The sequence below is a fragment of the Phacochoerus africanus genome, chromosome 11, assembly GCF_016906955.1.
Source record: "Phacochoerus africanus isolate WHEZ1 chromosome 11, ROS_Pafr_v1, whole genome shotgun sequence".
In the NCBI taxonomy this organism is placed as follows: domain Eukaryota; kingdom Metazoa; phylum Chordata; class Mammalia; order Artiodactyla; family Suidae; genus Phacochoerus; species Phacochoerus africanus.
Window position 1 is genome coordinate 34,130,477 of NC_062554.1, and position 26,410 is coordinate 34,156,886.

The following is a 26,410-nucleotide window of genomic DNA, read 5'->3' on the forward strand; positions in this document are numbered from 1 at the left end:
TGATCCTTTCACAATATACACAAATATTGAATCATTATGTTCTATACCTGAAACTAATGTAAGGACATACATCAATTGTTTCTCAATAAAAAATGCTTGCAATATACCCTTCGCTTATAAAATATATGTCAATATAAGGCAAGCCTGCCTGTTTTTTTTGTCTTTTTGCTTTTGTTTGTTTGTTTGTTTTTGCCACACTTGAAGCCTGTGAAAGTTCCAGGGCCAGGGATCAAACTCATGTCACAGCAGCAACCCAAGCTGCAGCAGCACAGCAGTGACAATGCTGGATCCTCAATCCACTGCAACACAAAGGAACTCCAAGGCAAGTGTGCTTTCTTGTTGGACCACTCCTGTGGTGATCTAGAATCTTTTTTTTTTTTTTCTCAGATAGAAGAAAAGGTGTGGCCTTTAACAAAAGACAATTCATACTAGCATTTGATGAATGTTTGGAATGTTGGAATTGTGTTTACATAAATTGTTAAAAGAAGTCTATTTGTGAACCCAAACAGGCATCATCAGAGGCCTATTGTGCTTTAGAGCTAGAAAATTGGAACTGTATGGGATGAAATGACTAATGGTTTATTAGCATCTGTCTGGCTTCATTGGAATCCCACATGTAAATAATAATCGATGATCTCTTACATGACTACCAGAAAGGAAATCTGAAGATATTTTCTAGGACAAGACTGAAAAAGTAGTCCAGCATTCTATATATACACTGACTACACCTGATGGGAATCAGGAGCTGCATTTAGACAGTGGAACTCTAAGTGTGATGTTTTTAACCCTAAGTATGGTGCCACTAGGCAGAACAGGCAAGTTCTAGGTTTTTCTATTTTTGTTTTTGCAAAGGAAGAGAAAAGAGAGAATTTTCTACTCCCATCATCTTAAGTCTTCAAGGATATTGCCAGTCTATCCGTTGCTCTGAACTGTTATTTTATACTTTTTATTTTATTCATAAGCCATGAGTAACTGCTTTGAAATCTTACTAGATTTTATTCTGAAACACACTCAATAAAATGCTAACTTTTAAATTGAGCTAGAGTTACTAATCTATGCGATTACGACAGATGCCATGCTATAAGAAGCCAGAGACTAAAACAGGGTTCTATTTTCTTCTTAGATTGACAGGATACTGCTTGAAAGAGAAAGGTAGATTTTGTTTATTCTCAAGGGCTCTCAGGTGTGAATGAATCTCCATTTTAAGTTATAAAAAGACCAATTTCAGAGGCAGGAAGAACTACAGGTCATGTCTTTTGGTATTTCAAGATAAAAAGGAAAAGTAAAGACAGCATTGTCTTTGCATCTGGATTATTAAAAAAAAAAAAAAGGATTTTAAAGCACCTGTGCACATAGGAAAAATCACCTATTGAACACATTGCTTAAATAAAGCAGAACATTCAAAAGCACAATTTTCTAACTAGCATATGTCTCTACATTAGACCTGGAGAAACATAAAAATAGGGTCTCGGGAAGTGTGAAAATTGAATAAATTAAAAAGAATCAGAGTATAAGTATTCACTAAACCACCAGGATGGCATGCTTCACCAAATTATGATATTCATGTGAGAATTTTGCATGGCTGTCCAATTCAGCTTTTCTATTTTCACTTTCGGCTTAAAAAGAGACCCAAAGACAAGGCTTTTGTGCATATAAAGAGCTCACATGGAAAAATACACTGAATATCAACTGGTTTTTACTGTCCATTTTATATTTATGGTACAGAGCCCCAAACCTAAATAGAAACACATTCTCTCTTGATTATCAAGTTTTGAAGAATAGTAAGCTCTCAAGAAATATTTGATGGGAGTTCCAATCGTGGCTCAGTGGAAACGAATATGACTAGTATGCATAAGGATGCAGGTTTGATCCTTGGCCTTGCTCAGTGGGTTAAGGATCTAGCGTTGCCCTGAACTGTGGTGTAGGTCCCAGATGCGGCTTGGATCCCGCGTTACTGTGGCTGTGGTGTAGGCTGGCAGCTATAGCTCCGATTCGACCCCTAGCCTGGGTTCTTCCATATGCCACAGGTGTGGTGCTAAAAAGCAAATAAATAAATAAATAAATAAATAAATAAGTAAAAAAAAAAGAAAAAGAAAAAAAAAAGAAATATTTGCTGAGTGAATCCCTCTGAGATTCTGCCCATAGGGAGAGATCACACTTTATTTGCACAGCACCATGTGTTTAATCAATCTTATTGGCTAATTTAGGCTGTAAGAAACAGATGACCAAGCTGAAAATGACTTAAAAAAGAAAGTGCGTCTTGTCCTGTAGGAAGCCTAGAACTAGATCATATTCAGGGTTGGTTAATTCAAGGCTTTGCAATGTAGTCATGGGCTTCCATCTTTCTGCCCATTTTCCGGGGTGTATTTGCTGTTCTCCTCAAAATGTGACCAGGTGGTGCTTCATCTCACTGGGTATGTTCCCAGGCCTACTCCAGTCCCCAAAGGGGAATGGAGTTACCAAGACTGGCTCACATTCCCACAACATACTCCCCGGGCTGGGGGCAGCTTACCTCCCTGAAGCCCATGTCCACCCATCACGGTTCTATGAGGTAAAAAAGGTCAGGAAAGCAGTTGGAGTGGCAGTCATTTAACAACTAGTGTGTTCGTGTTTTTATCAAAGTATAAAAAGGCCACTTGAAATATACATGCAACTAATACTTCCTGAGTATATGCTACTTCAACCTGGACAGGGTACTAAAACCACTGTTGGTATAAAAAAATTAATATGACATAGTTCTTGCTCTGAAAGCTGTATTTGGAACCTGTTTGGTGTGAAGGGAGGTTAGTGGAAAAATATTTTTCCTTCCCAAGTTGGCATGTAAGGCCACTTAAGAAATATTGGTCATACTAAAGTGAATTTTATAAGAAAATCTCTGACTTTTTCAGCTCTCAGAAATCTTGTCTTGCCTTGAAACTATATTCCTTGGGTGTTCCCCCTCTTTTGTTATTCAGTATATAGAAACAAATGCCAAGGACATCGGATGGGAAGATTTGACTTTTAGAAGGTAAGTGCATAATACTTGTGTTGTTGTTGTTGTTGTTGTTGTTGTTTTGTCTTTTTAGGGCTGCACCCACAGCATATGGGGGTTCCCTGGCTAGGGGTTGAATCGGAGCTACAGCTGCCGGCCTATGCCACAGCCACAGCAATGCCAGATCCAAGCCATGTCTGCCACTGACACCACAGCTCATGGCAATGCTGGATCCTTAACCCACTGAGCAAGGCCAGGGATGGAGCCTGCATCCTCATGAATACTAGTCAGATTCGTTTTCACTGAGCCATGATGGGAACTCCAATATTTAATTGTTTTGCGTGTTATAGACAAGACCCTTGGCATCTGCTAATGGGCCTTTTGTACAGGTGGATCACTGTCATTTGTACTTCTAGAAAGATCTGAAAACTAGTACAGTGACAACTGCTATTCTCACTAGTAATTATGAAAGAGATTTTTAGATTTAAAAAATTAGCCCATTACCTTATGAAGAGATGGTGAGTGGGAACAAGAGAGAGGGAAACAGCATTTCTGGGTCAGTCGTTGTGACCAAAAACTTCACATGCACTGCTTTATTGTCTTTGCCTGAGGGATGATATGCTTATTTGTTTCTTGTCCTTTACTTCCTGGAGTGAAAGCTTCTGGAAAATAATGACTGGGTCTTACTCACTTTAATATCAGGACATGATGGGAGCTAATAGGAGGCTCTCAATAAATATTTTTTGAGTGAATGAAATTCAGAGTATTTATGAAGCAAGATCAGTCCATTTGTTAACTGAGTAGGCTCATTTGCAGTTTTGAAACTAGAATTCACAAATCCTGCAGTCAAACCTAAGACATATGGTTCTGCTATGAGGGAGCAAAAGAGCAGTGAAGCAATCAGTCCATTTGTTAACTGAGTAGGCTCATTTGCAGTTTTAAAACTAGAATTCACAAATCCTGCAGTCAAACCTAAGACATGTGCTCCTGCTAGACTGCCTCGGCAAACAGAGAGGTCTCTTGGGGCCTGGCCAACTCATATGATACCCTTTTTATTGTGCATAGCAGTTCAGGGGGTGCCCAGGTGGCCCCCATTCCTCAGCGTTGAGCTATGGCCAGCACCACTTATATGCCATTTTTGGCCTCCTGACCTCTGCACATTCTGTCTGCTATGTCTGTCCTTTTCTGCCTCCCTTTCATGCCCTAGTGAAAGAAGTAATCCTTGGGTCTCAAATGCATAACACAGAACCTGGCGCAAGAAGCAGCCCGGTCATGTCTAGAAATAAATTATTCAACTGATAACAAATGGAAAAACTCTTCCTTACAGTTAACCAAATTCTATCACATTATGACTTATACCTACTTAACCATAAATTATTAACATATTTACTTAGTCTTTATTGTTTTGTGCCAAGTACAATGGCAGATATTATAGGACACAGATATGGAAGACTTAAATCCTAACAGAGCAAGGTATAGAGATGGAAAAGCAAAAACATTTAATCCTGAATGCCAAATCCAAAATATTACGAGACTTTTCCACGAGTACTACATTACGACAGTTTCGGAGACTATAGATGTGCTTTAGGACAAAGACTACTATGTACAATTCTTAGCACTTAACCTGAGTATAGAAGGTCATGTTATCCTGAGTATGTTACAGTCATAACACACCTGCTATGTTTGCCACCTCTATTATAAAAGGGCTAGTGGGAACGAGCTTTCTTAAAAATACATGTGTTTGAATAGAGTATTAGGTACTACTTTCTAGCTGGATGTCTTTGGCAAAAATCGCCTAAGCTCAGTGGCAATTTCTTCATCTGCAAAACAGTGACAACATCAATTTCTCCATGGGACTCTAAGGACCAAAAGGAAGCAAAGAAACAAAAAAGATATGGGAATGCTTTATAAATTCTAAAGCAGAAATGAGAGAAATGTTACTTAGTTAAGCAAACAGAGAAAAATAGCAGAAAGGAGTAAACAATGAATTCTATGCAGCAAACATTTTAGGAGTTCAGAGGATGGTGAGACTTAGTTCATTTTAGTGCTTCAAAGAAAAGAAGTAACAGACCTAATAAATGTAGAGATGGAGATAGGCACTTAATATTTTAAATTTGGTTCTCCTTGACACTATTTCTAGAAATGTTAGGTCCCAGAGCTATGTCATTATTTTTTTTCTAATAAGTCTGAAGTGACTGTAGCTGTCAACATAATACTGAAAATATAAACCCCATAAAGTATGACCTGATTTTATCCATTTAATTTCCCAAAGATATTACAAATAATTTATTGATAGCTACTGAATGAAAATAAGAACTGGAAAAAGTGTTCCAATCTAATAAGAATGAGATAATATGTATGACAAAGCACACAAATATTCATAATAGCAATAATTATTTTATTATATCACAGTCATATTTTTGATAGGTACTTTGTACAACATCAGGGAACACAAATGTTTCTAGAATATGTTGAAAAAGGCAATGGAAAACATATTTTTCTATTTACATCAAGGAAAATGACTATTTTAAAAGTACTGAGCTTAGGAGATAGTCATATTTTATACTCCTTTTTTTATGCCTTTACATAACTGTGAAGTTTTATATCTATCCTAATATTATACTATTCCTTGCATGCAGCTGTACTACTAATGAAATGGTTTCAAAAAGATAGGATCATGAACACCAATATAAAGTTACTGAGTTCATTATATTTTAACTTTGGTTCTGGAGATTTGCGTAGGATTTCTAAGTAGAAGAACCAAAATCTTGGATAAAGGGATTCATTTTTCTAAACAAGGTCTAGGGCAATGCTATTCAGACTGCTTGTCTGCTATGTGATGAGGAGTTTGAACTGGTTGAAAATCAACATATTGCTTCCTTTGTCAAAATTTCTGGCTATAAAAGACAATTATAGCTAAGTAAACAATGTACTCAGGGTCACAGTTAATCAATATTTAGCACAAGTTCCTTATCTTATTGTGGACCAGTAACAAAGGGCTTATGGGAATGGCAGCAAATCTACAGATCATATGGATCAGCTGCACTGATCTAGGGAAAACTAGAAATGGATTGATTCTCTAAAGTCTGCCCTAACTGGATCACCAGTCTAATTAATTGGAGAAGTATTCTAGAGCTTCCGCAATAGCATGTTTTTTGAGAGAGAAACAGGAACAGAGGCCAGTTTCCATGTGTATGCTATGATAGATTTCATTATTGTTCCAGTTCATCTTTCCAGTTTCCTCATTGTTTGCCATGTGATTTTCAAGTAGGGCCTCCAGAGTCAACTACTTAATTTTCCTGTCTCATTGATGCTGGGCTTAGGAATGTGACCTGATTGAAATAGGAGAATGCAGGAAGAAGTGCTGGTGTGCCAGTTCAAAGCCAAGGTCTTAGGGTCATCCTGTGTTTCTACTCAACCATCTCTGCTTCTGCTATTGCCAAGAGAAGCACATGTATTGGGTGGCCTGTTAGGCTACCAAGGATGAGAGTCACACAGAGCAGATGTGGAACCAACCTGAATGCAGGAAGCAATACCATACAAGCCTAGTGTAGGCATATCAAGCTCCATCTGACCCCAGGCACATGAGTAAGGATAAATTTTTGTTTCAAGCCACTGAGTTTTGAGATTGTTGCTTCCCAGCTTATTCTGCAAGTAGCTAACTAATACATATACAAAGGGAAACTTCCCAAGAGTCAAGGTAGAGGAGGGTTGCTGAGATGGATAGTGTTGGAAAGGGTGTACTCACACACTGGCTACAGGCATGGTGGCAAAGGTATTAATAACTATCGTTACTAGTAGCACATTTCAGCATATGTCAACAACTCCTGATTTCACAAGTTCTGAGAATTCCCATTAGGGCAAGAAGGACCATTATTATTTATTTCTTCCTCAGTGAGTGTAGCAAGGAACAAAAACAGAATGTAATGCAGGAAGAACAAACATTTGTGAATGAAAGAAGAAATGTTTTGAAATGAGCTATAACAGACTGTAACCACTTACTAAAGAGGAGGAATTTGAAACTAACTATAAACATATATAAAGATACAGCCCTCAGTTTGCTTTTTAAAAATAGTTATGCTCAAGTCACAGACTCAACTGATTTCCTCCTGTTTGTATTTTCCTTTCAAGTTCTAACTTAATGGATCCCATCAAGATACTGTCCAAGATTGATAGTTGGGACTCAAAGTGCAGAGAGACAACTGTATTAATTTATGTAGTTTCTGTGAGTAGACTGGACAAACAGGACTGCTTTCATAATTATCATTTAGGGTGTGATATTATAATATCATATACTTTCTATAGCACAAATACAGAATGGCTTTATCCTTCCAGTTTCCTAGGTCAATTTCCAAAACACTTGTTTCCAAGCACACTGTGAGGAAAGAAAAATCTGACATTAAAAAATAATAAATAAATAAAGCAAAACAATATTTTATCTTGGTTTCTTTTTTCACAATGTTAAGCTAAAATTTAGTATATATATCTGAAACTTAAAACATTTAGTTAAATTTAGATGTGTACACACACACTAAATTTACAGGTCATTTTTGTTGTTGTTAAGGTTTCCTGTATACTATTTGATACCATTTGGGTAATACCTATATACAATGTAAAAACTGTTTTTATTCTTCAAAGGTTTATTGGTTCATACTTCTAGTTAGTCAAAAATGAAAACTATGGAACAACTATTGACAAAAGGAACAAAACATACACAAACCTTTGATTTTAGCAACCATAGCAAAGTGTAGCAACTCACTTAATAAAGTTTCTACAGCCATTCCAGGGGGCTCCCCAGGGTGAAATGTTCTACTTTGTATAGCTTTGTATATAATTAAAAATCTGCTGCAACTATGACCTTGAATATCTTAAGGAATAAAGTATAATTAAATAACTAGAATCTCAAGTAAATAACAGCTGCAAGATAAGCAACAAAAAATGTCTTCTGAGCAGTGTTTTATACACATCTTTCTGAACTACAAACTTCTCAGCTCCAGTGCATTTCAAATAGAAGCCTGTCTTTTCAGGAAGCTCTTGATCTCAAAATATTCAATCATCCTTTTGAAATTAAGGCAGTTTCTTCCATCTCACTCAAGTCTCCTAAGACAGACTAATGTAATGCTCCAATCTACTGGGCAATATTTAAGAAGTACTGATTTTGAGTACAAGGGGGAAAAGATGGCACTAACTATTCTTTAATCAACACTTCTGTTTTTTTATTTTTTCATTTAAAAAGCATACTGTTGATCTGTTCTTGGTACATTTCACGATTTCTCCAAATGTGTAGTCTTAATATCATGTACAGACAATCCACTGTTAAGATATGCGACGTGTTTTTTTCCTTGAAATACATTACACACTAAAGATTAAGTCATTAAGTCATTATAGACTAAAGATTAAACATAATACGGAGATTTGTTACGCAGATTCTCAGCATTTCTTTTTCAACAATAAACTAGTATCATAGCCACCATGGACACTCAAATGGAATTTTACAGGTTGGCAAAATGCCTATTACAATTTACACATTTACTGACAAAATTCTCTTAGAAATGATTTCCCTCTTATGTCTAAGAGCCGTAATTTCAGAGTGAAATTACTACATCTCTAACATTAGTCATATTTTATTATGTAAGTACTACTAACCTAAGGAAAGAGTGTACTAACTTGGGACACTTTGACTAGTATTAATATGATCTCAACAATATTGTGAACTTCTTTGCTTTTGACAACCTCATAAACTTGAGCATCATATATGTAACATTAAGGCTATGAGGAAAAAAAAATCACATGAGTGAAGAGATACTTTCCTCTGGGACCTTCGTGAATGAAAAGGTCTCAGAAAGTGCATAATTTGGCATTAGTGTCAAGAAGGAATTTTCGGTTTGGGAAATAAATTTGGATGATAAAGTAGCTAAATCAAAAGAATATCTCCAAGTATATACATAAGAATAAATTTGAACATGATATGATACAAGAAAAATGGAACAACACTTTCATTCATTATTCTGCTACTATTCTATCCATATTTCACACATAAAACAAATTGGTCAGAGAATGTGATTTTCTTCAAAGAACTGCAATAACTTGGCTGAATTGCATACAAATAAGTGATACTTAAGTCAGCATCTCTCTAATGTTTGCTAATATTGTCAAAACAATGAGAGATACACATAAGGCCTCTGTCAAAAATGTGCATACAAATTACCAATTTGCACATATAAGTGTCAAATCTGTATAATCTTTACTGAAGAACTGATCTTAAGAAGTTGTAGGTAGAATAGGGAACATATCCAAACACAATGTGATTGATGTTTAAAAATAAGCCCCCAAACCAATGCCAGGTGGACTTCTCAGGAGTCAACAGAATGTCAACATTGAGCCTCTTGTTTAAAGAAATTTATGCACAGAACCAAAAGCATCAAAATGGGGAACTGGACCTCAGTACATCCAAAGTCCATGCCCTTAAGACATGTTAAACTGTCTATATTTTATTATAATTGGTAATTACCAAATACATAAAAGTGCGAGCTTAACTGAAAGAGCACTTTCCAATCTGAATCAGCCAATTTAGAACAATAGTTGAGAACATTATTATAGCTATACTCCACATTGAACGTGGATCTAGGCACTGTGATTTTGACCATATGGTATGAGGTGTAAATTCACTGTTTATCTTTTTGTAAGGTGTACCTGAATTGTTAGAGAATCTAGAAGAAATGATTGAAGAATAACCACACACAACACACTATGCAACCTCTACCCTCCCCCCCCCAATTTATTTATGGTTGTTTTTCCTCAGGCATTAACTTGAGACAAGGATGTGGGTGCAGATGGTCTTTATTTGGGAGGGTATCCAGGAAGCACAAGAGGGAAGTGGATAAACTGAGACAAGGCAGGGAGAAAATCTAGTGAACACATCACTGCTGTGGGCCACTACAGTTCAACACCTCTGCAGAACCATGTGGAACACACTTCAGAATTGCCCCACAGAATGATGGAGAGGCTGGGGTCTTTAACCACCAAATCTCATTTTGTGCTGCCTGAGACTTGTTCCTGGGAGCACTACAGCCCTAGCACTTCCAGCTGGGGAGGTTTGAGCAAGCTCCTGAAAGGCACAGAAACCAAGACACAAGGGCTCTGGAAATGGGAAGCTGTCAGCATTTATAGGAACACAAACCTGGGCTCAGGGAGATAGGCTGGGGCTGCAACAGTACCTTCTTCAAAAGTACAAGCATCACAAAATCACAGTTTTGTTTATTCAGCAGTACTGTCTTCCTAAAGCATGATAAACTTTCCCAGCCACTGGGCAACAAAGGTAAAACCTTTCTGAATCTGCTTTCCTCATCTCCTTTTCTCTTGGCCTTGCTCTCATCATTTGTCACTTCCCACATGGACTCTCTACAGAGGCCCTCGGATGCCCTTTGGATTTTTGTCCCTGACACCTCCACCCCGGCCAAGCCAGTACAATAAGTGCAGAAGTTAGGGCAGTAGAGTTGTGTTCTTGCTGCTCCAGACTAAGTGGCTGTGGCTGTCACCCTGTCTTATCTTGACCTCCACCAGCTGAACACTGTATTAGGGGAGGTTGGTCTCAGCCCATGAAATGCCCTTATATGCATGGTTCTCTCCCACGCCTCTCAAGCAGAGGCTTTCTTTGGATTCTTGCCTTCCTATTTTGATCCTAACTTATGCCATCCTGAAAGGAAGCCTGCTCCTTTAACATCCACCCAAAGCATCAGAGACTTAGTTGTTTTCTAATAGTCTCAAAAGCAAAGTTCTTGCATCTCAAAATGCATTGGTGAGGGTAGATGACAAAAAAAGTACTAGAAAGTAGTATTTAACAGATCTATTTACATAGATATCCTTTTAATATGTATAAGAGTATACAATACTGCATATAGTTTATAAACATACACATATTGAGAATGTGATCAAAATTTCTTGTTGATTCTTTTTAACTAATGAGGTACATGATCAAAAAAGTTTGAACGTTCTGCTCTGAGATTTCAATTGTTGTCCCATGGCCACAGGATCAATGATCATTGTCAAAACAGCAGTTCTTTAAGGGGAATCCCCTGGGTTTGCAAATCTCATGGCCTCATGGTTACATTGTCCAGTCCAAATGACTCTGGGCATCCACTCTGAGTGTTGATTTTCTTAGCTTTGTAGTTTGCTCTGAGGGTTTGGTTAAAGAAAAAAGGAAGGTATGTGGAATGAGGCTCTCTCACTGTTCCACCTAACACATGACCTTCCACAACAATGATTCCAAATCATAATTTATGGGAAAGACCATACTTATATTCTTGACATCAACCTCAACAATTTGGTTGTCTGCTAACTTAACCTATCTTGTAACACTTTTAATTATGGTGAATGAATTGTCTTTTCTTTATGTTCTGTCTGCTCAAGAAATTCTATAAGCACCTTCTCAGCAGACCCTTGTCGTCAACTTCCTTTAACTTGCAAGGACAGCTCACTGTCTGCCATGGCTAAAAATGACACTGAATAAATTTTTGAAATAATCCACTATGAATAGATTTAATTTCAACTTTTGAAGGATGCTTCTTGGGGTTTTGAAACAGATTCATGACCAACTCTTGCTAGTTCCCTGGGAAGCCTTGAGTGCAATGTTGAAGAGAGTAGGGACAGCTCCCCAAACACAGTAGCACCCAGTCCTAGTCAATAAAGGGCTAAATTTATCTGCATATAACCTTCAGGGTTTATAAATTCCATCTCTTTTCTTAACTCTTCCAGGTTGTTGTTGTTTCTACTCACATGAGGAAAAAAATAACTGTGGTAGAGAGCTTTTCTATTTACAAGAAAATTTAAATTATCCACTAAGCCCACACCAAAGTCCTATGGAAGAGATCATTGTCATTATCCCCATTTCATATAAGACAATAATGAGACTCCGAGAAATAAATGCATTAATCAAGGGCATTCAAATAAGAAGTGACAAATCCAGGAAACATAAACCCTACTATTTTTTTTTTAACTTCTAAGCCACAATAGGCTTTCTATTTTACTGATCTGTGTCTTACCCAGTTCTAGTGGTGTGTGTGTGTGTGTGTGTGAGAGAGAGAGAGAGAGTTTTTCTGGCACTGCAGATATAAAATAATGTTTTATACAAGGACAGAATAACATACCATGATTAATTTTTTGATACCAGTTTTTGAAGATGCTTGTGTTTTGTTGATGTTTTTTGGTTCACAGAGGCAGAACAAGTTGATATTTTCAAAGAAAAGAACTAGCAACCTTCTTTGTTAGAAGTGCTTCTCTTAGAGCCTATTTTATTATAAGTATAGCATAAATTCCTTTTCTCTTATTGAGGTATCTTGTGTTTAGGATGATCCTAGTTATTTTAGATGAAGAATTCAATACCATAAAGGAATGATCTACCTAGGACTATAAAAGAGAAGGCAGAGACCCAAGGCTAACTGCTGGATAAATTTGCTACATATCTGACCTGACAAACACAAAGTATACCTCCTGCCTGAAACTGTCATTGCTTTTTTATTTAGGCTGGCTTACTGCAAGTTCAGGAGCTGATGATGCTGTTTGGTTTAAAATTTTCTATAAAGAAATAGCCTGAGAATACAATTTTAATATCATAAACCATGACTTCAGTTGGGCTCTACTTTTTGATGTCAATCTAATGCCAGTGTATTTCATGCTGTAGAAGCAGTAATTTATGAGTTATCCTTAGACCATTTCTAGTGTCTCTTAGCCACAGGCATGAAGGACCCACCACAATTCTCCATTCTAGATGAAAAACACTGCAGTAAGAACATGAAATCAAACCATGCCTTTGTTGAAGATTAATAGTGATTTTAGTTGTTTTGAAGAATATTAAGGAGAGAAAAATAAGACTCAAAAACAGTTTTGTTAGGGTTGCTGAATATATTTCTGTTCCATTTCATTTATAGTTTGGAAAGAAAAAAAAAATCAATGATCCTGTCTTCTTTCTCTTCCAGCATCAGAAACTGGGTCTCTGATTTTGAAAACCAGGGTATGCGGTTTCTCTGATTAGTTCTTGTCTTTGGAGGCCTCCAAAGAGAGACTATTCATGTTATGCTAAGCAGCACTGAAATATTTTCCAATATATGAGTAAACAAAAGCATGTCAGCAGTTAAGCACATTTTACGAGCTGAGTGAAACAGAATATTCATAAGTGGAGTGGAAATGATAATGGAATAGAGGCCTGGGAGTTTCATGTTTCTTAAAGTAGAGAGACAGCCCACAGAGACATCAACACTCCCAAGTCATTCTGATAATAAAAAGGAAAATTCTTTGGACCCGATATCATTTAGATGGCCTAAGAAAGAATTCTCCTTGTATCTGGGCTGCTAAATTTAATTTATCTGAGAAAAATAAGTGAGTTGATTTCTCTTTTATTTGCTATTTTTTTTTTTAAATTGAAGTGATTGTTTATCAGGCTTTCTCATTTTCATGGTTGGAATACAATTAAGTTCTATAGACAGATGGGCTTTAGCCATGCTAATTACCATGGTGATCAATTAACTGAGCTGCTGTTTTAGAATAGAGAAAGCTACATAAACAACCACCTGGAAATTTTGTCTTTTATAAGACAGTTGTAGAAACATTACCTATCATGCATATAATTCATAAAATATTCAAATGATCTTGTTGTTGTGGTACAATGGGCTTTATTTATTTGAGATCTTTTCAATATACCTCTGTCCTATCAGGAAACACATATCCATGCAATCTGACCCAAAGCATCACAATAAATAAAGTGACTGCCACACAGCTAGCCTCTGGGTTGGTGTGGCTAGAGACTGGAGGTATCATCAGATCCTTCTTATTTGGACCACATGCTAATTACCCTGTACCCTGGGGCTAGAGGTCTCACACATTAGAAAAGACTATATGCGGATGATGCAAAAACAAGTTACTTTCAGAAAGCTCTGCACTGTATTATCCACACGTATGTAGTACCATCAACACCTTATTTAAAAATGAAAATATGGAGTTCCCATCATGGCTCAGTGGTTAACGAATCCGACTAGGAACCATGAGGTTGTGGGTTAGATCCCTGGCCTTGCTCAGTGGGTTAAGGATCCGGCGTTGCCGTGAGCTGTGGTGTAGGTTGCAGACGCGGCTTGGATCCCGCGTTGCTGTGACTCTGGTGTAGGCCGGCGGCTACAGCTCCGATTAGACCCCTAGCCTGGGAACCTCCACATGCCACGGGAGTCGCCCTAGAAAAGGCAAAAAGACAACAACAACAACAAAAAAGAAAATATAATATTCACTAATTATATTCATTCACATTAAAAGTACTTACAAAGACAACTGGAAATTCCTGATGCAGCCTCCACACATTTTCTAATAAAATATCTCCATAGGCTAGAGAGTTAAGACTGAGAGGCAATGCGATGCCAAAGTCTTGAAGGAAAATCTTGACTGACGCTAGATCAGATGAAGGTAACAGAAAAAGACCTATGCACATTTCAATGCAGGCACTGCAGCAGCTCTTCCTCATGAAGTAGACTGCTTCTAGGCTCAGTTAGCCAGGCTCTGTGCAGAAACAAGCACAGGCATTCACTCTGTCTGTGTGGGTGCCTGTGTGTGAATGCTTGGGTTGGGAGACTGCTTTCAAGACTGCTACGCTATCATTCCTTCTCTGCACCAATTCTACCATCCTTTTGCATCCATTTGGTAATAACATCTACAAGCTAAAAAAGAAACAGTAAAATGTGTGTGTGAGGAGAAAGGAGTCAAGTGTGTGGTATGATAACATCAAGGAAAGGATTGTTCCTCCAAACCCAGGGAGGTAAAATTTAACTATGGTTGTGACCAAATCATATTTCCAGGTTGAACTCAGTAGTACTTTCACCAGTGAGCTTTCTGCAGAGTCCTGCTCACTTCCCTCACCCAAATAAGTAAACTTTATCTCCTCTAAGCAAGCACAGAATTTTATTTATATATGTATCATGACTATTACTAATTTCCATTACATAAAATAATTCAAAGTGCATGAGTCTTGTCTGGTCTAGCAGATATTTTGTTCTTCAGAGGAAAATGACTGCTATTCATGTTTTTGTCCCCAAAGCCCCTAGTCCACGGACTTGCTCGTAGGAAGGGGTCATTAAATATTTACTACGAGAAATTATTAACAGGTTTCTAAGCTCATCTCCAAAGGGCAGAAAACTTAACCAGTTAAACAAATCTGTAACTTTCCAAATACATATTTTTTTTTTTTGTAACTAACTGGACCAAGCCAAGATGCTTCCACTGGGAGGACTAACTATACAGGAAAGACAAAGCAGAAAAGTATAGAAACCACAAGTAAATGAGAACTATTAAAGTGCATCTGAATTTATAAATAAACCCCACAGGCATTTCTAAACTGTGTTTTTCAGATGAACTGATTACAACTTACTATAAAAGAACAAACAATAAATGGTTTGAATGATTTTCCTTAATCGCAGCTGAATTCAAAACATAAGACTATTATGATTATCACTGCTTTGTGTTACATGACCATTCTCCACACAGCAGGAATAGGAAAATAAAGCCCTTCCTTATCTAAGGTACATTGAAAGTTAAGAAACAAGTAGCTATCAACCCACAAAGTCACAAATTGTTTAATCCTGTTTTTAATATATTACATTACATTTATTTAATATATAAATGCTTTTCGCACAAATTCTAAGTAACCTTCAAACTTCAATAAACAAGGTTTGCATCCCATAGATCAAAATACTTTTTATATTCTAGAGTTCTCATTGTGGAGCAGTGGGTTAGGGATCTGGCGGTGACTCTGCAGTAGCACCGGTTCAATCCCCGGTCTGGGGCAGTTGGTAAAGGATCTAGTATTGCTGCAGCAGTGGTGTAGGTTGCAGCTGTAGCTCAGATTCCATTCCTGGCCTGGGAACTTCCATATGCCATAGGTGTAGCCAAAAAAAAAAAAAAAAAAACTTTTTATATTCTTATGACATTGGAAAGGACCATAAAGCACAAAACTGTAGCAGCAAACTTTCTTGTTGAGATTATATTATTTTCAACATACATTGAAATATACCTTAAAATGCATCTCTTTTCATGATAAAATGTTAAACAATGATATATGAAATAAAGTAATAAATAAAATATATGCAAGCACGACAAAAATACTCCCTGCTGGAACATGACAGCATCTTAACTGCATTGTCAAAGTACTGAAAACACATCCTGACTGAATGTTCATTTTCTCTATCCATGCATGTGTGTGTGCATGCGTGTGTGTGTCTTCTGTTCATGGTCTATTTTTCTTACAATGAAGAAAAACTACTAGCTGAGTTCCCAGCAAGTCAATACAGACTAATTTCTCAGGTTCCAAGAAATTACGTATCTATTTATATATTTATTGAAGCGGCCTTATCTTGCCCTTTAAGGTTCAAAGAGGGGCAATACTAAACCTTTTTAGAGGAGAAAATTCCAAACAAACTAATAGAAGTTTGAACTTCTATCAGAGAAATTTAATGTATCCGTTAAATCATTAACTATCTGAAGAAATAAATGTTATTTAGTGACAATTCTGGCATAATTTATTGTATTACCAAGGGAAAACAGTGGGGAACTTACTTGTTCAACCTATGAGTACAACTTTGAAAATTTTGTATCTTTCCCTAAGTTGCACTGAAAATCCCAAGCGATGATTTATCTGCTTTAATACGCCTCAATTACACTTTATTTTTAAAGTAACACCAGGCATATATTTAAGGGAATGAATCAAAACACAGCAAGCTAATACATTTGCTTAATGTGGTTAAATTATTGTATATGCTCCATAGTGACATTTAGGCAGCTATATTATTTTTCAGATAAAAGACATTTCTTTTGCTCTGTAAAGAAAGAGATGGTACTTTAAACATCAACTAACACTACTAAGTGGAACCATTACTTATCTTGATTTATTGCTGCATGAAGTTTTTATAAAGAAGCAAATTATAGAAGGTATTATTGTGGATTTACTTCAAAAAATAACTTCAGGGTTATTTACTTGGCTGGTATGAAATCAGTGTCATCTTTTCTATTTTCTGGCTATTTAGGCTATACAATGAGAATTGATTTTCTGAGTGATAGCCCTGAGACCTTGCAGGAATCTCACTTATCAAAGAAAGATTCAATTATGTCCCTACATTGTACTTACCAAAGAAGAAAAGTAAGGGAATATACTTCACAAAAACTCCTAAAGAAAAGTTGCAATAACCTTCAGTTACCCAGATTAGTACACCTAGATAATTCATATCTCCCATTTCTAAGTGGTCTGTGCAATAAAGATTTATGGTATAAGAACATTTTACATTTAGGAGTATTTTTTATATACTCCCAATGATCTCTGAGTTTATTAAATAATCAGAAGAGGTTTTTAATTTAAATTTTGAGGTAAGAGAATTATACACATGGTATTTGAATCACTAATAATACTAAATAAAATGAAAGAATCAAAACAATATACAAATTGAAATACTAAACAGGCCCAGGAGGCTGTAGTTGTTGTTTCAGATTCCAGACTATTTTGCAACAGAGGTTTAGGGTCTGGATGGCTGACTGGACCAGAGAATCCAAAGGCTCCCTGCCAATCCTGCCATCCTGTGATCTATGGAATGATGACAGTTAATTGGCCAGACCTTGAGTCTCTTTTCTTTCAACTGTGTGTTCTCAGTAAAGGGTAAAATAGTAAAAGTCACATAACTGCAAAATGCCACCAAAAGTAAGAATTATAGCAAGATAATAAAGCATACTGTATAAAACTTAATTATATTCAGTAGCAAGGCAAGGGTAATATGAAAAAAAGATGTTGGCTGCTATAAAAATAAAAATAAAAATCTTGTTCTACAAAAATGTTATCCTCTGCTTAAAAAAAACAAAAACCCTAGCATCATCTCCCTAACTTATTAAGTTTTTGACAACCACTGTCTAAAGCTGGTTGGGGAGGGGTGAAAGGACCACAGAATGCAAACTCTCTGACTTCTCATCTGTTGCTTAGCAGGGTAATTTGCATATGACATATCTCACATTACAGTTGCTTCCAAATTCAAGAGAACTATTATTATTATAATATTATTATTAGAATCCTGGGCCAGGGATTGAATCCAAGGCACAGCTGAAAGCTGCATCACAGTTGTGGCAACAGACCAGATCCTTTAACCCACTGTCCCAGGCCAGGTGATTGAACCTGCACCTCCACAGGGACCCAAGCCACTGCAATCAGATTCTTTTTTTTTTGTCTTTTTTTTTTTGCTATTTCTTGGGCCGCTCCCGCAGCATATGGAGGTTCCCAGGCTAGGGGTTGAATCGGAGCTGTAGCCACCGGCCTACGCCAGAGCCACAGCAACGCGGGATCCGAGCCGCGTCTGCAACCTACACCACGGCTCACGGCAACGCCGGATCGTTAACCCACTGAGCAAGGGCAGGGACCGAACCCTCAATCTCATGGTTCCTAGTAGGATTCGTTAACCACTGCAATCAGACGGGAACTCCCTGCAATCAGATTCTTTTTTTTTTTTTTTTCAGATTCTTAATTTACCGTACCACAGTGGGAACTCCAGGAAGAACCATCATTGATCTCTGATGAACTTAGCAAGACACTGAGAACCACAGAAGAAATTTATTAATTTAATATCGTTGGGCCAAAAAAAAAAAAAAACACATGAAAAGACTTTCAACATCACTAATTATTAGAGAAATGCAAATCAAAACCACTGTGAGGTACCACCTTACACTGGCCAGAATGGCCATCATCAAAAAGTCTACAAACAATAAATGCTGGAGAGGCTGTGGAAAAAAGGGAAACCTATTACACTGTTGGTGGGAATGTAATTTGGTGCAACCACTGTAGAAAACAGAATGGAGATTCCTCAGAAAACTAAAAACAGAATTACCATCTGAGGCAGCAATCCCACTCCTGGGCATCTACCCAGAGAAAACCATGACTCAAAAAGATACATGTACTCCAATGCTCATTGCAGCACTATACGCAATAGCCAAGACATGGAAACAACCTAAATGTCAACAGAGGAGTGGATCAAGAAGATGTGGCACATATACACAATGGAATATTACTCAGCCATTGAAAGGAAAGAAAGAACGGCATTTGCAACAACATGGATGGACCTAGAAATTATCATGCTAAGTGAAGTCAGTCAGACAATGAGACACCAACATCAAATGCTATCACTGACATGTGGAATCTAAAAAATGGACACAATGAACCTCTTTGCAGAACAGATACTGACTCACGGACTTTGAAAATATTATGGTTTCCAAAAGAGACAGGTTGGGAGTTGGGGGGGATGCACTGAGGGTTTGGGATGGAAATGCTATAAAATTCAGTTGTGATGATCGCTGTACAACTAAAACAACAACAACAATAATAATAATAATAATAATATTGTTGGGTCAGAGGGCCATCCATCTCTCTAAATAGTGAAAGACACTTCTAAATAATTCATACTTTTCTACAGGAATTTTGTTTGTTTGTTTATTATTTTTGTTTGCTTTTTAGGGCCGCACTCATGGCATATGGAGGTTCCCAGGCTAGGGGTCGAATAGGATCCACAGCTGCCAGCCTACATCACAGTCACAGCAACACAAGATCTGAGCCACATCTGTGAACTATACCGCAGCTCACCACAATGCCAGATCCTTAATCCACTGAGGGGGCCCAGGGATAAAACTCCCATCCTCATGGATACTAGTTAGGTTTATTATCACTAAGCCACAATGGGAACTCCTCTACAGGAATTTTACAATGCTAGGTTTTTTCCCCTTAAAATTTTATACAATCCTTATTATGAAGTGCTGCCTTCCCAGTTAAAAGCTCTAAATCAGGCAGTCCTCTTCTTCGCCTTTGCTCTGCATCTCCATCCACCGTCATCTTTCTAAGTCCAACTCCTTCAGGAAGGCTCCCTGACCAATAGTCCTCTTTACATTCTGCATTTGTTCTGCAGATATTATGAACTTCTCTCACATTCTGCCAGCTTCTGTGGTACTTTTTTTAAACCCCAATTTGTGTGTATGTGTGTGTGTGTCCTCTGTTTTTGACTGAACTCCTCCAAGAACACAGTCTGTGTTCAACATTCTTCATGTCTATCTCAGGAACTCTGCACATGCGTCACACACACTGGGTATTCAGTCAACATTTCCAATATAAATGAACACGAGTATTAAACATGAAGAAAATTAGAGCAATGAGTGAGATATAGTCTTCTATCTGAGACAAACACATGAGACACAGGCGTCTCCCCTCCCCTGCCAAATTCTTTACATAGACGCAAAGCTCTTCTCGAAGTAACAGAGCAGTTCTTCCGACAAAACTTGAAATAAGGAGAGGGGATGAGGCAGAGGATGTTGACTATGTTTTGGTTCATAAGAAAATACACTTGAGAAGACCCAGCTAGGAAAGCATGACTTATTTACAGGGAAAAACGCATTCTGAAATACAAAGAAAAAGAAATGGCACTCAAAAGATTTCTACTCAATCTCTGTCTTCACTGAAGGACCACTTTACCCTTGCCCTGTGAACCTCCACTCTAATATGGGGCAGGGCTGTGCCTTAGGTTCAGAGGGTGAGATCCATTTGGCCTCCAATGGGGCATTCACCATACCTTTTCCTAGAGAATCGATGTCAAATTGGTCTCCTCAAGGTTCATCTCACTCATCCATTCAAGGTAATGGTCTATTTCTAGCCAGCTGCTCACTTTAGAGCCCCTCTGTGTTTTCCACACAATTCTGCGCTCCCCACATCCAACAGGTTAACACACTCTGCCCATTCCACTCAAGAAACACTTTCATTCTCCACTGCTTCTTGCATTTCCATATTCTAGCAACAGCTCCCTCTTGAGCAACTGGGAAAGCCTCTACCTGGTCCTTCGGCCAAATTGCATATCTTCCATTTGTCATTAGAAATCGCTTTCTTTAGTCAATTAAATAAAACAAATAAACATTACAAATACCTGCTTCCAATATTTTCCATTTCCTTTCTTTCCTTTTTTTTTAAACCCCTTTTGGGGTGCAGGGTAGAGGATTCTTGCTTCTTAATAAGACTTACAGTCCTTGAGCTTATATATATGACTCTTTATAAATTGGCTCCAACTTTTTTCCAGCTTCATTTTCTGCCATTTAAACTCATGTACAAATTTCTCCTATTATGTTACATGTCTCACACTGTCTGGAAATAAGAGGCCTTGTCATAAAGGCTTTTGCACAAACAATTCTTTTTATCTGGAGTGATTTTTTTCAATGGGAAATGCTCATCCTTCAACATCCACCTGTCTCCTCTTTAGAGAGATGCCCTCTGTTTTGTGGGATTGCTCTGTAGGCTGAACAAGCCTTTGCAAGTGCTTACCTCTAGTATTATGATTTACTTATTTACCATCAGTCCATCCCTAGCATGTGAGATTCTCAAGGGAAGGCACCAAGTCTAATCTATCTTGTTTCTTTCTTTTTACATCTGCGCTTGTGGCATATAGAAGTTCCCAGGCTAGGGGTCACATTGGTGGTCCATGTCACAGCCACAGCAACACTGGATCTGAGCCACATCTGTGATCTAGGATGCACCTTGTGGGAATGCTGGATCCTTAGCCCACGGAGCAAGGTCAGGGATTGAACCTGCCGCATCACAGACACTATATTGGGTTCTTAACTCACTGAGCCACAATGAGAACTCCATGGTCCATCATACCAAGCACATGGCCTGACAGTTGCCCTGTAGGAAACAAACACTCACAGTTTGGGGGAGAAGTAAATGTACACAGAATACAATTCTCAAATGAACAAAATGAATGTGAGTATGCTGTTTAGGAAGAGCCGAAACGATCTTTTTTCAGACCATGGGTTAAGCAGACCTTGAAGGGCAAGCCTTGGAGCTCACTCGGCTCCAGTGACTTTGTTTCTATGGGCCTGAGCATTCTGAGTTCCAAGCAGCATACGTACAAATGGACCTCGGAACACAAAGTGTCCCCTCAGGGTTCCATGGGGCCAAGCAGCAGGCGCTAAGGCTGGCAGGTGGCCCCCATACCAGAGAGTGGCTGCGCCTCTTTGAGAAGTGAATGAACCTAAACGAAGACACCAAGTCCTGAGGGGCAGCCGAGCCATCCACGGAGACCAGCTCCTGACAGTCAGCCAGGGAGCAACCCGATGCCCTGTGCCCACCTGGCCCTCCCGGGCCCATGCCATGCTGCTCACTGTGTACTGTGTTCGGAAGGACCTCTCCGAGGCCACCTTCTCCCTCCAGGTCAGCCCTGACTTTGAGCTGCACAACTTCCGTGTCCTCTGTGAGCTCGAGTCTGGCATCCCTGCCGAGGAAATTCAGATTGTCTACATGGAGCGACTCCTTGTCGACGACCACTATTCCCTGGGCTCCTATGGCCTCAAAGACGGCGACGTCGTCGTCTTACTTCAGAAGGAGAATGTGGGGTCCCGGGCTCCGGGACGGACATCCAGCCTGCCTCAGAGAGATTTCCCCGGGACAGCCGTGCCCGGGACGTCCAGCTCCCGGCACCAGCATCAGCACCAGCACCAGCGCACACAGTCGGTCCAGCAGTCCCGCGGCATGGGCTCCGGAGAGAAGATGAGCTCTGCGCAAGGACTGGACAGCCCCGCCCTGATCCGAAGCATGCTGCTCTCCAACCCCCATGACCTGTCCCTGCTGAAGGAACGCAACCCCGCCTTGGCTGAAGCCCTGCTCAGTGGAAACCTAGAGACCTTTTCCCAGGTCCTGATGGAGCAGCAAAGGGAAAGGGTCCTGAGGGAGCAAGAGAGATTTCGCCTCTACTCGGCTGACCCATTTGATTTGGAAGCTCAGGCCAAAATAGAGGAAGAGATCCGGCAGCAGAACATTGAGGAAAATATGAATATCGCTATGGAAGAGGCCCCTGAGAGTTTCGGACAAGTGGCCATGCTCTATATCAACTGCAAAGTGAACGGACATCCTTTGAAGGCTTTTGTTGACTCAGGTGCCCAGATGACCATTATGAGCCAAGCCTGTGCTGAGAGATGTAATATCATTCGGCTAGTGGACAGAAGATGGGCTGGGATTGCCAAAGGTGTGGGCACACAGAGAATTATTGGCCGAGTTCACCTAGCTCAGATTCAAATCGAAGGTGATTTCTTACAATGTTCTTTCTCTATACTCGAGGAGCAGCCCATGGACATGCTTCTAGGGCTAGATATGCTCAGGAGACATCAGTGTTCCATCGACCTGAAGAAAAACGTGCTGGTGATCGGCACGACTGGCACACAGACTTACTTTCTTCCTGAGGGAGAGTTACCTCCGTGCGCTAAGTTGGTAAGTGGAACTGGACAAGACGAGTCTTCAGACAAGGAAGTAGCAGATACTATTAAACATTCAGTCATGAATTCGGGACGAAAAAAGCATTGAAACAGCTTAGAACTATGTCATCACCTTGAGGGAGGCTCAGGTCTCGGGAAATTATAAGACATGAGCTCACTGGCAATGTAATCATTAAAAACATCAGAGACAACTAACCCTGGCCTTGGGACTAAGTTCTCAGAGCTGTTATTCTGTAAATTGTGCTTGCCTGGTCTTGGCTCCTCCATTCCCTTTTCCAAAAATCACTGAACCTTATCTTGGGAAGGCTCTGGAGGCTCCAACTGATTTCCAGATAATCCATGAAAGGAAAATGGCCTCTTTAAAGACCCTATCCTGTGAGATCATAGGGTGTCTGGTCCAAACCTGTTGTTATTTTGCAAAATTCCCTGGAAAAAGCCACTGTTGCCAAGGCTAAAATGCACCTACACAAAATTATTTTAAAGCAACACTAACAATTGTTTCTATTCAGATAAATGTTTATTTTCACAGATTTTGTTTTCTTTGGGAAAGATAATAGAAATGGCTGGTACTCCTGAGCTGAGTAATACTTACAAATGTGCATTTGGGGCAGCAGAGGGCCAATTTCCTCACCTCTACATCTTCCCTTCCCCTGCACTCCTGTGGAGTCATGTTCCTTGTTATCTCTGCCATATGTGAGAAAGTAAATTTTTTTTCTCTGAGGATGTCCTAAAATATTTTCCTCTGCATTCAAAGAAACTCTGGTTGTAAAACAAAGGCAATCAAGCAGAATTTTTTTTTTTTTTTTTTAAATGATCACGCTTCTTGGGAGCCTAGTGGTTGCACTGTGGGAGGTAGGGGAAGGCAGTGTGGTCCAGGTCCCCTAATACTCTTTCAGGTCTGATTTATATATTGAGCTGTTAATATAAATATAAATATTGTTTGAACACTTTTATTTATTTTTAAATTTTATTGGAGTATAGTTGACTTACAATATTGTATTAATTTCAGGTGTAGAGCAAAATGAGTCGGCCATACATACATATATATCCATTCTTTTTTTTTCCCATATAGGTTTTGGGAAATACAACCTTTACAAACTATTGAGCAGATTTCCCTGGTCTGTACAGTAGGTTCCCATCAATCCTCTCTTTTATACAGTGGTGTGTATATGCTACTCCCATCCTTCCAATCCTCGCCCTGGTTTCCCCATGGAAACCATAAGATTGCATTTGAAATCTGTGAATCTGTTTCTGTGTTTGAACACTTTGAAAATAACATTTGAAAGTTCCTGAATGAGCTCTCTAAGGCCCCATTCAGCTCCATGGTCCATTTTGACAAAGCTACTCTCCATTACTTCTGAGAGTGGGAGATGGAAGATCCCAAACTTACTTATAATCCATGGTTAAATTACCTGAGAGAAAAGGTTCAGCTGTCTGAGGACACAGGAATCAGAGAAAATGTCTCAGGGCTGTAATCCATCAAGATGAGTATTAGAATACTGGATTCTAAGTCAAAAAATGCATGTTCTGATATTAACTCTATATTAGGCAAATCAGTACACATATCATACAACTCAGATTTCTCATCTATAAAGTGTTGCAGAGGAGAGAGCCATTTTCAGATATAAGACTACCTTATGAACTAAGACATCTTTTATCTGTTTTCCCAAAAAGATTTAGAGCCACTCAAAGCATTCCCAAAGGCTACAGAAAGAAAAAGAAAAAAAAAAAATCTCCCCTATAACTACCATGTCCCTTTCTTGGCCTGCTCCCAGGTAAGACTAATCATCATATTTCTATAGAGCCACCTCTTCCCTCCCAGCCATCATCAGTTCACCTCCCAGTCCTTCTTCCTTAAAGGTGTTCTTATGCTCGTATCACTCCCCCAAACTTGTCTAGGTTTGCACCAATGCTTACTTTGCTCTTATCCATTAAAGGTACTAAAAATGACCAATGAGCAGATTTCTTTTCTACTTTTGTTTCTACTTAAGTATTCTGAACAAAAGTAATTGACAAAACAAAGGAAGAAATTCAGAGTAAAGCCAAGGATAAGCAATTAAATAACTGTGAAAGACGGGAACTGACCTGATAACTGCATGGGTTCCTTCACAGATAAGAATAAGCAAACCCACTAGTATTTTCTGCTGGACTCAGCTTTCAGGTCCATTTATGCAAAAATCATATCGCATTTGCATATGTCACATTGGGCTCCTCATCATAAAAGTGCAATATATGGTGTATCAGGATATCTAACCCATAAAAGCCAATCAAAAATCACCGAATCTTTAAACTAAAAAGACAGTTCACATGATATCAGATATGACCACACTCATTCTCTCTTCTCAGAGGAGCATCACTTCTAATGTAGCTATGGTGTTTCAGGACCAGACTCAGATATAATTCTTTGTTTGTTATTTTGAATTAAACTCTATTATTTCAGAACATCTAATAAGTTGGCCTTCATTCTTCCTCTTGTCAAGAACACAAATTAATTTCTCTGGCATAAGACAATTCTTTTAATAAGTGAAATCAATGTCATCTCAACTACAGTCTCTTTTGCAGGCTTTCACCAGGTTATTTAACTGTTCCTCACTGGACAAGTTTGGAAACACCTAAAAAAATTCTGTCATGTCCCTTTGGACATATTCCAGCTTATAAAAATGTTACTTTGAGGGAATGGATTGGCAAATCAAAAATACTTAAAAGGCAACATATGTTGCATGTCTATTATGTAAATCAGGTGATATGTAAAATTTAAAGTACCTTACATATGGAGTTCCTGTCCTGGCTCGTGGCTCAGTGGAAATGAATCTGACTAGCATCCATAAGAATGCAGGTTCAATCCCTGGCCTCACTCAGTGGGTTAAGGATCTGACATTGCCGTGAGCTATGGTGTAGGTTGCAGACGCGCTGCTGTGGCTGTGGTGTAGGCTAGCGGCTACAGCTTGGATTTGACCCATAGCCTGGCAATCTCCTCATTCTGCCAGTGCGGCCCTAAAAAAATGAAAAATAAATAAATAAATAGAGTACCTTACATATTCTAGTAACAGGTCCTCAGACTGCACCTTCAAAAAAATACCATTGATTGTATCTTACAGATGAGAAATTCAAGGCTCACAACTACTATGAAACATTCAA

The 26,410-nt window shown here is 38.7% G+C and overlaps 2 protein-coding genes across 3 annotated transcripts in view; one reads left to right on the plus strand and one right to left on the minus strand.

Annotated features, from left to right (window-relative positions):
- PDGFD (platelet derived growth factor D) overlaps positions 1–26,410 on the minus strand; it is a 235,228-nt gene that overhangs the window by 94,073 nt on the left and 114,745 nt on the right. The gene's annotated exons all lie outside the window — the stretch shown is intronic.
- Positions 22,155–23,360, plus strand: DDI1 (DNA damage inducible 1 homolog 1). The gene has a single exon (XM_047752042.1). The coding sequence runs from the start codon at positions 22,155–22,157 to the stop codon at positions 23,358–23,360; it is 1,206 nt and encodes a 401-aa protein (XP_047607998.1).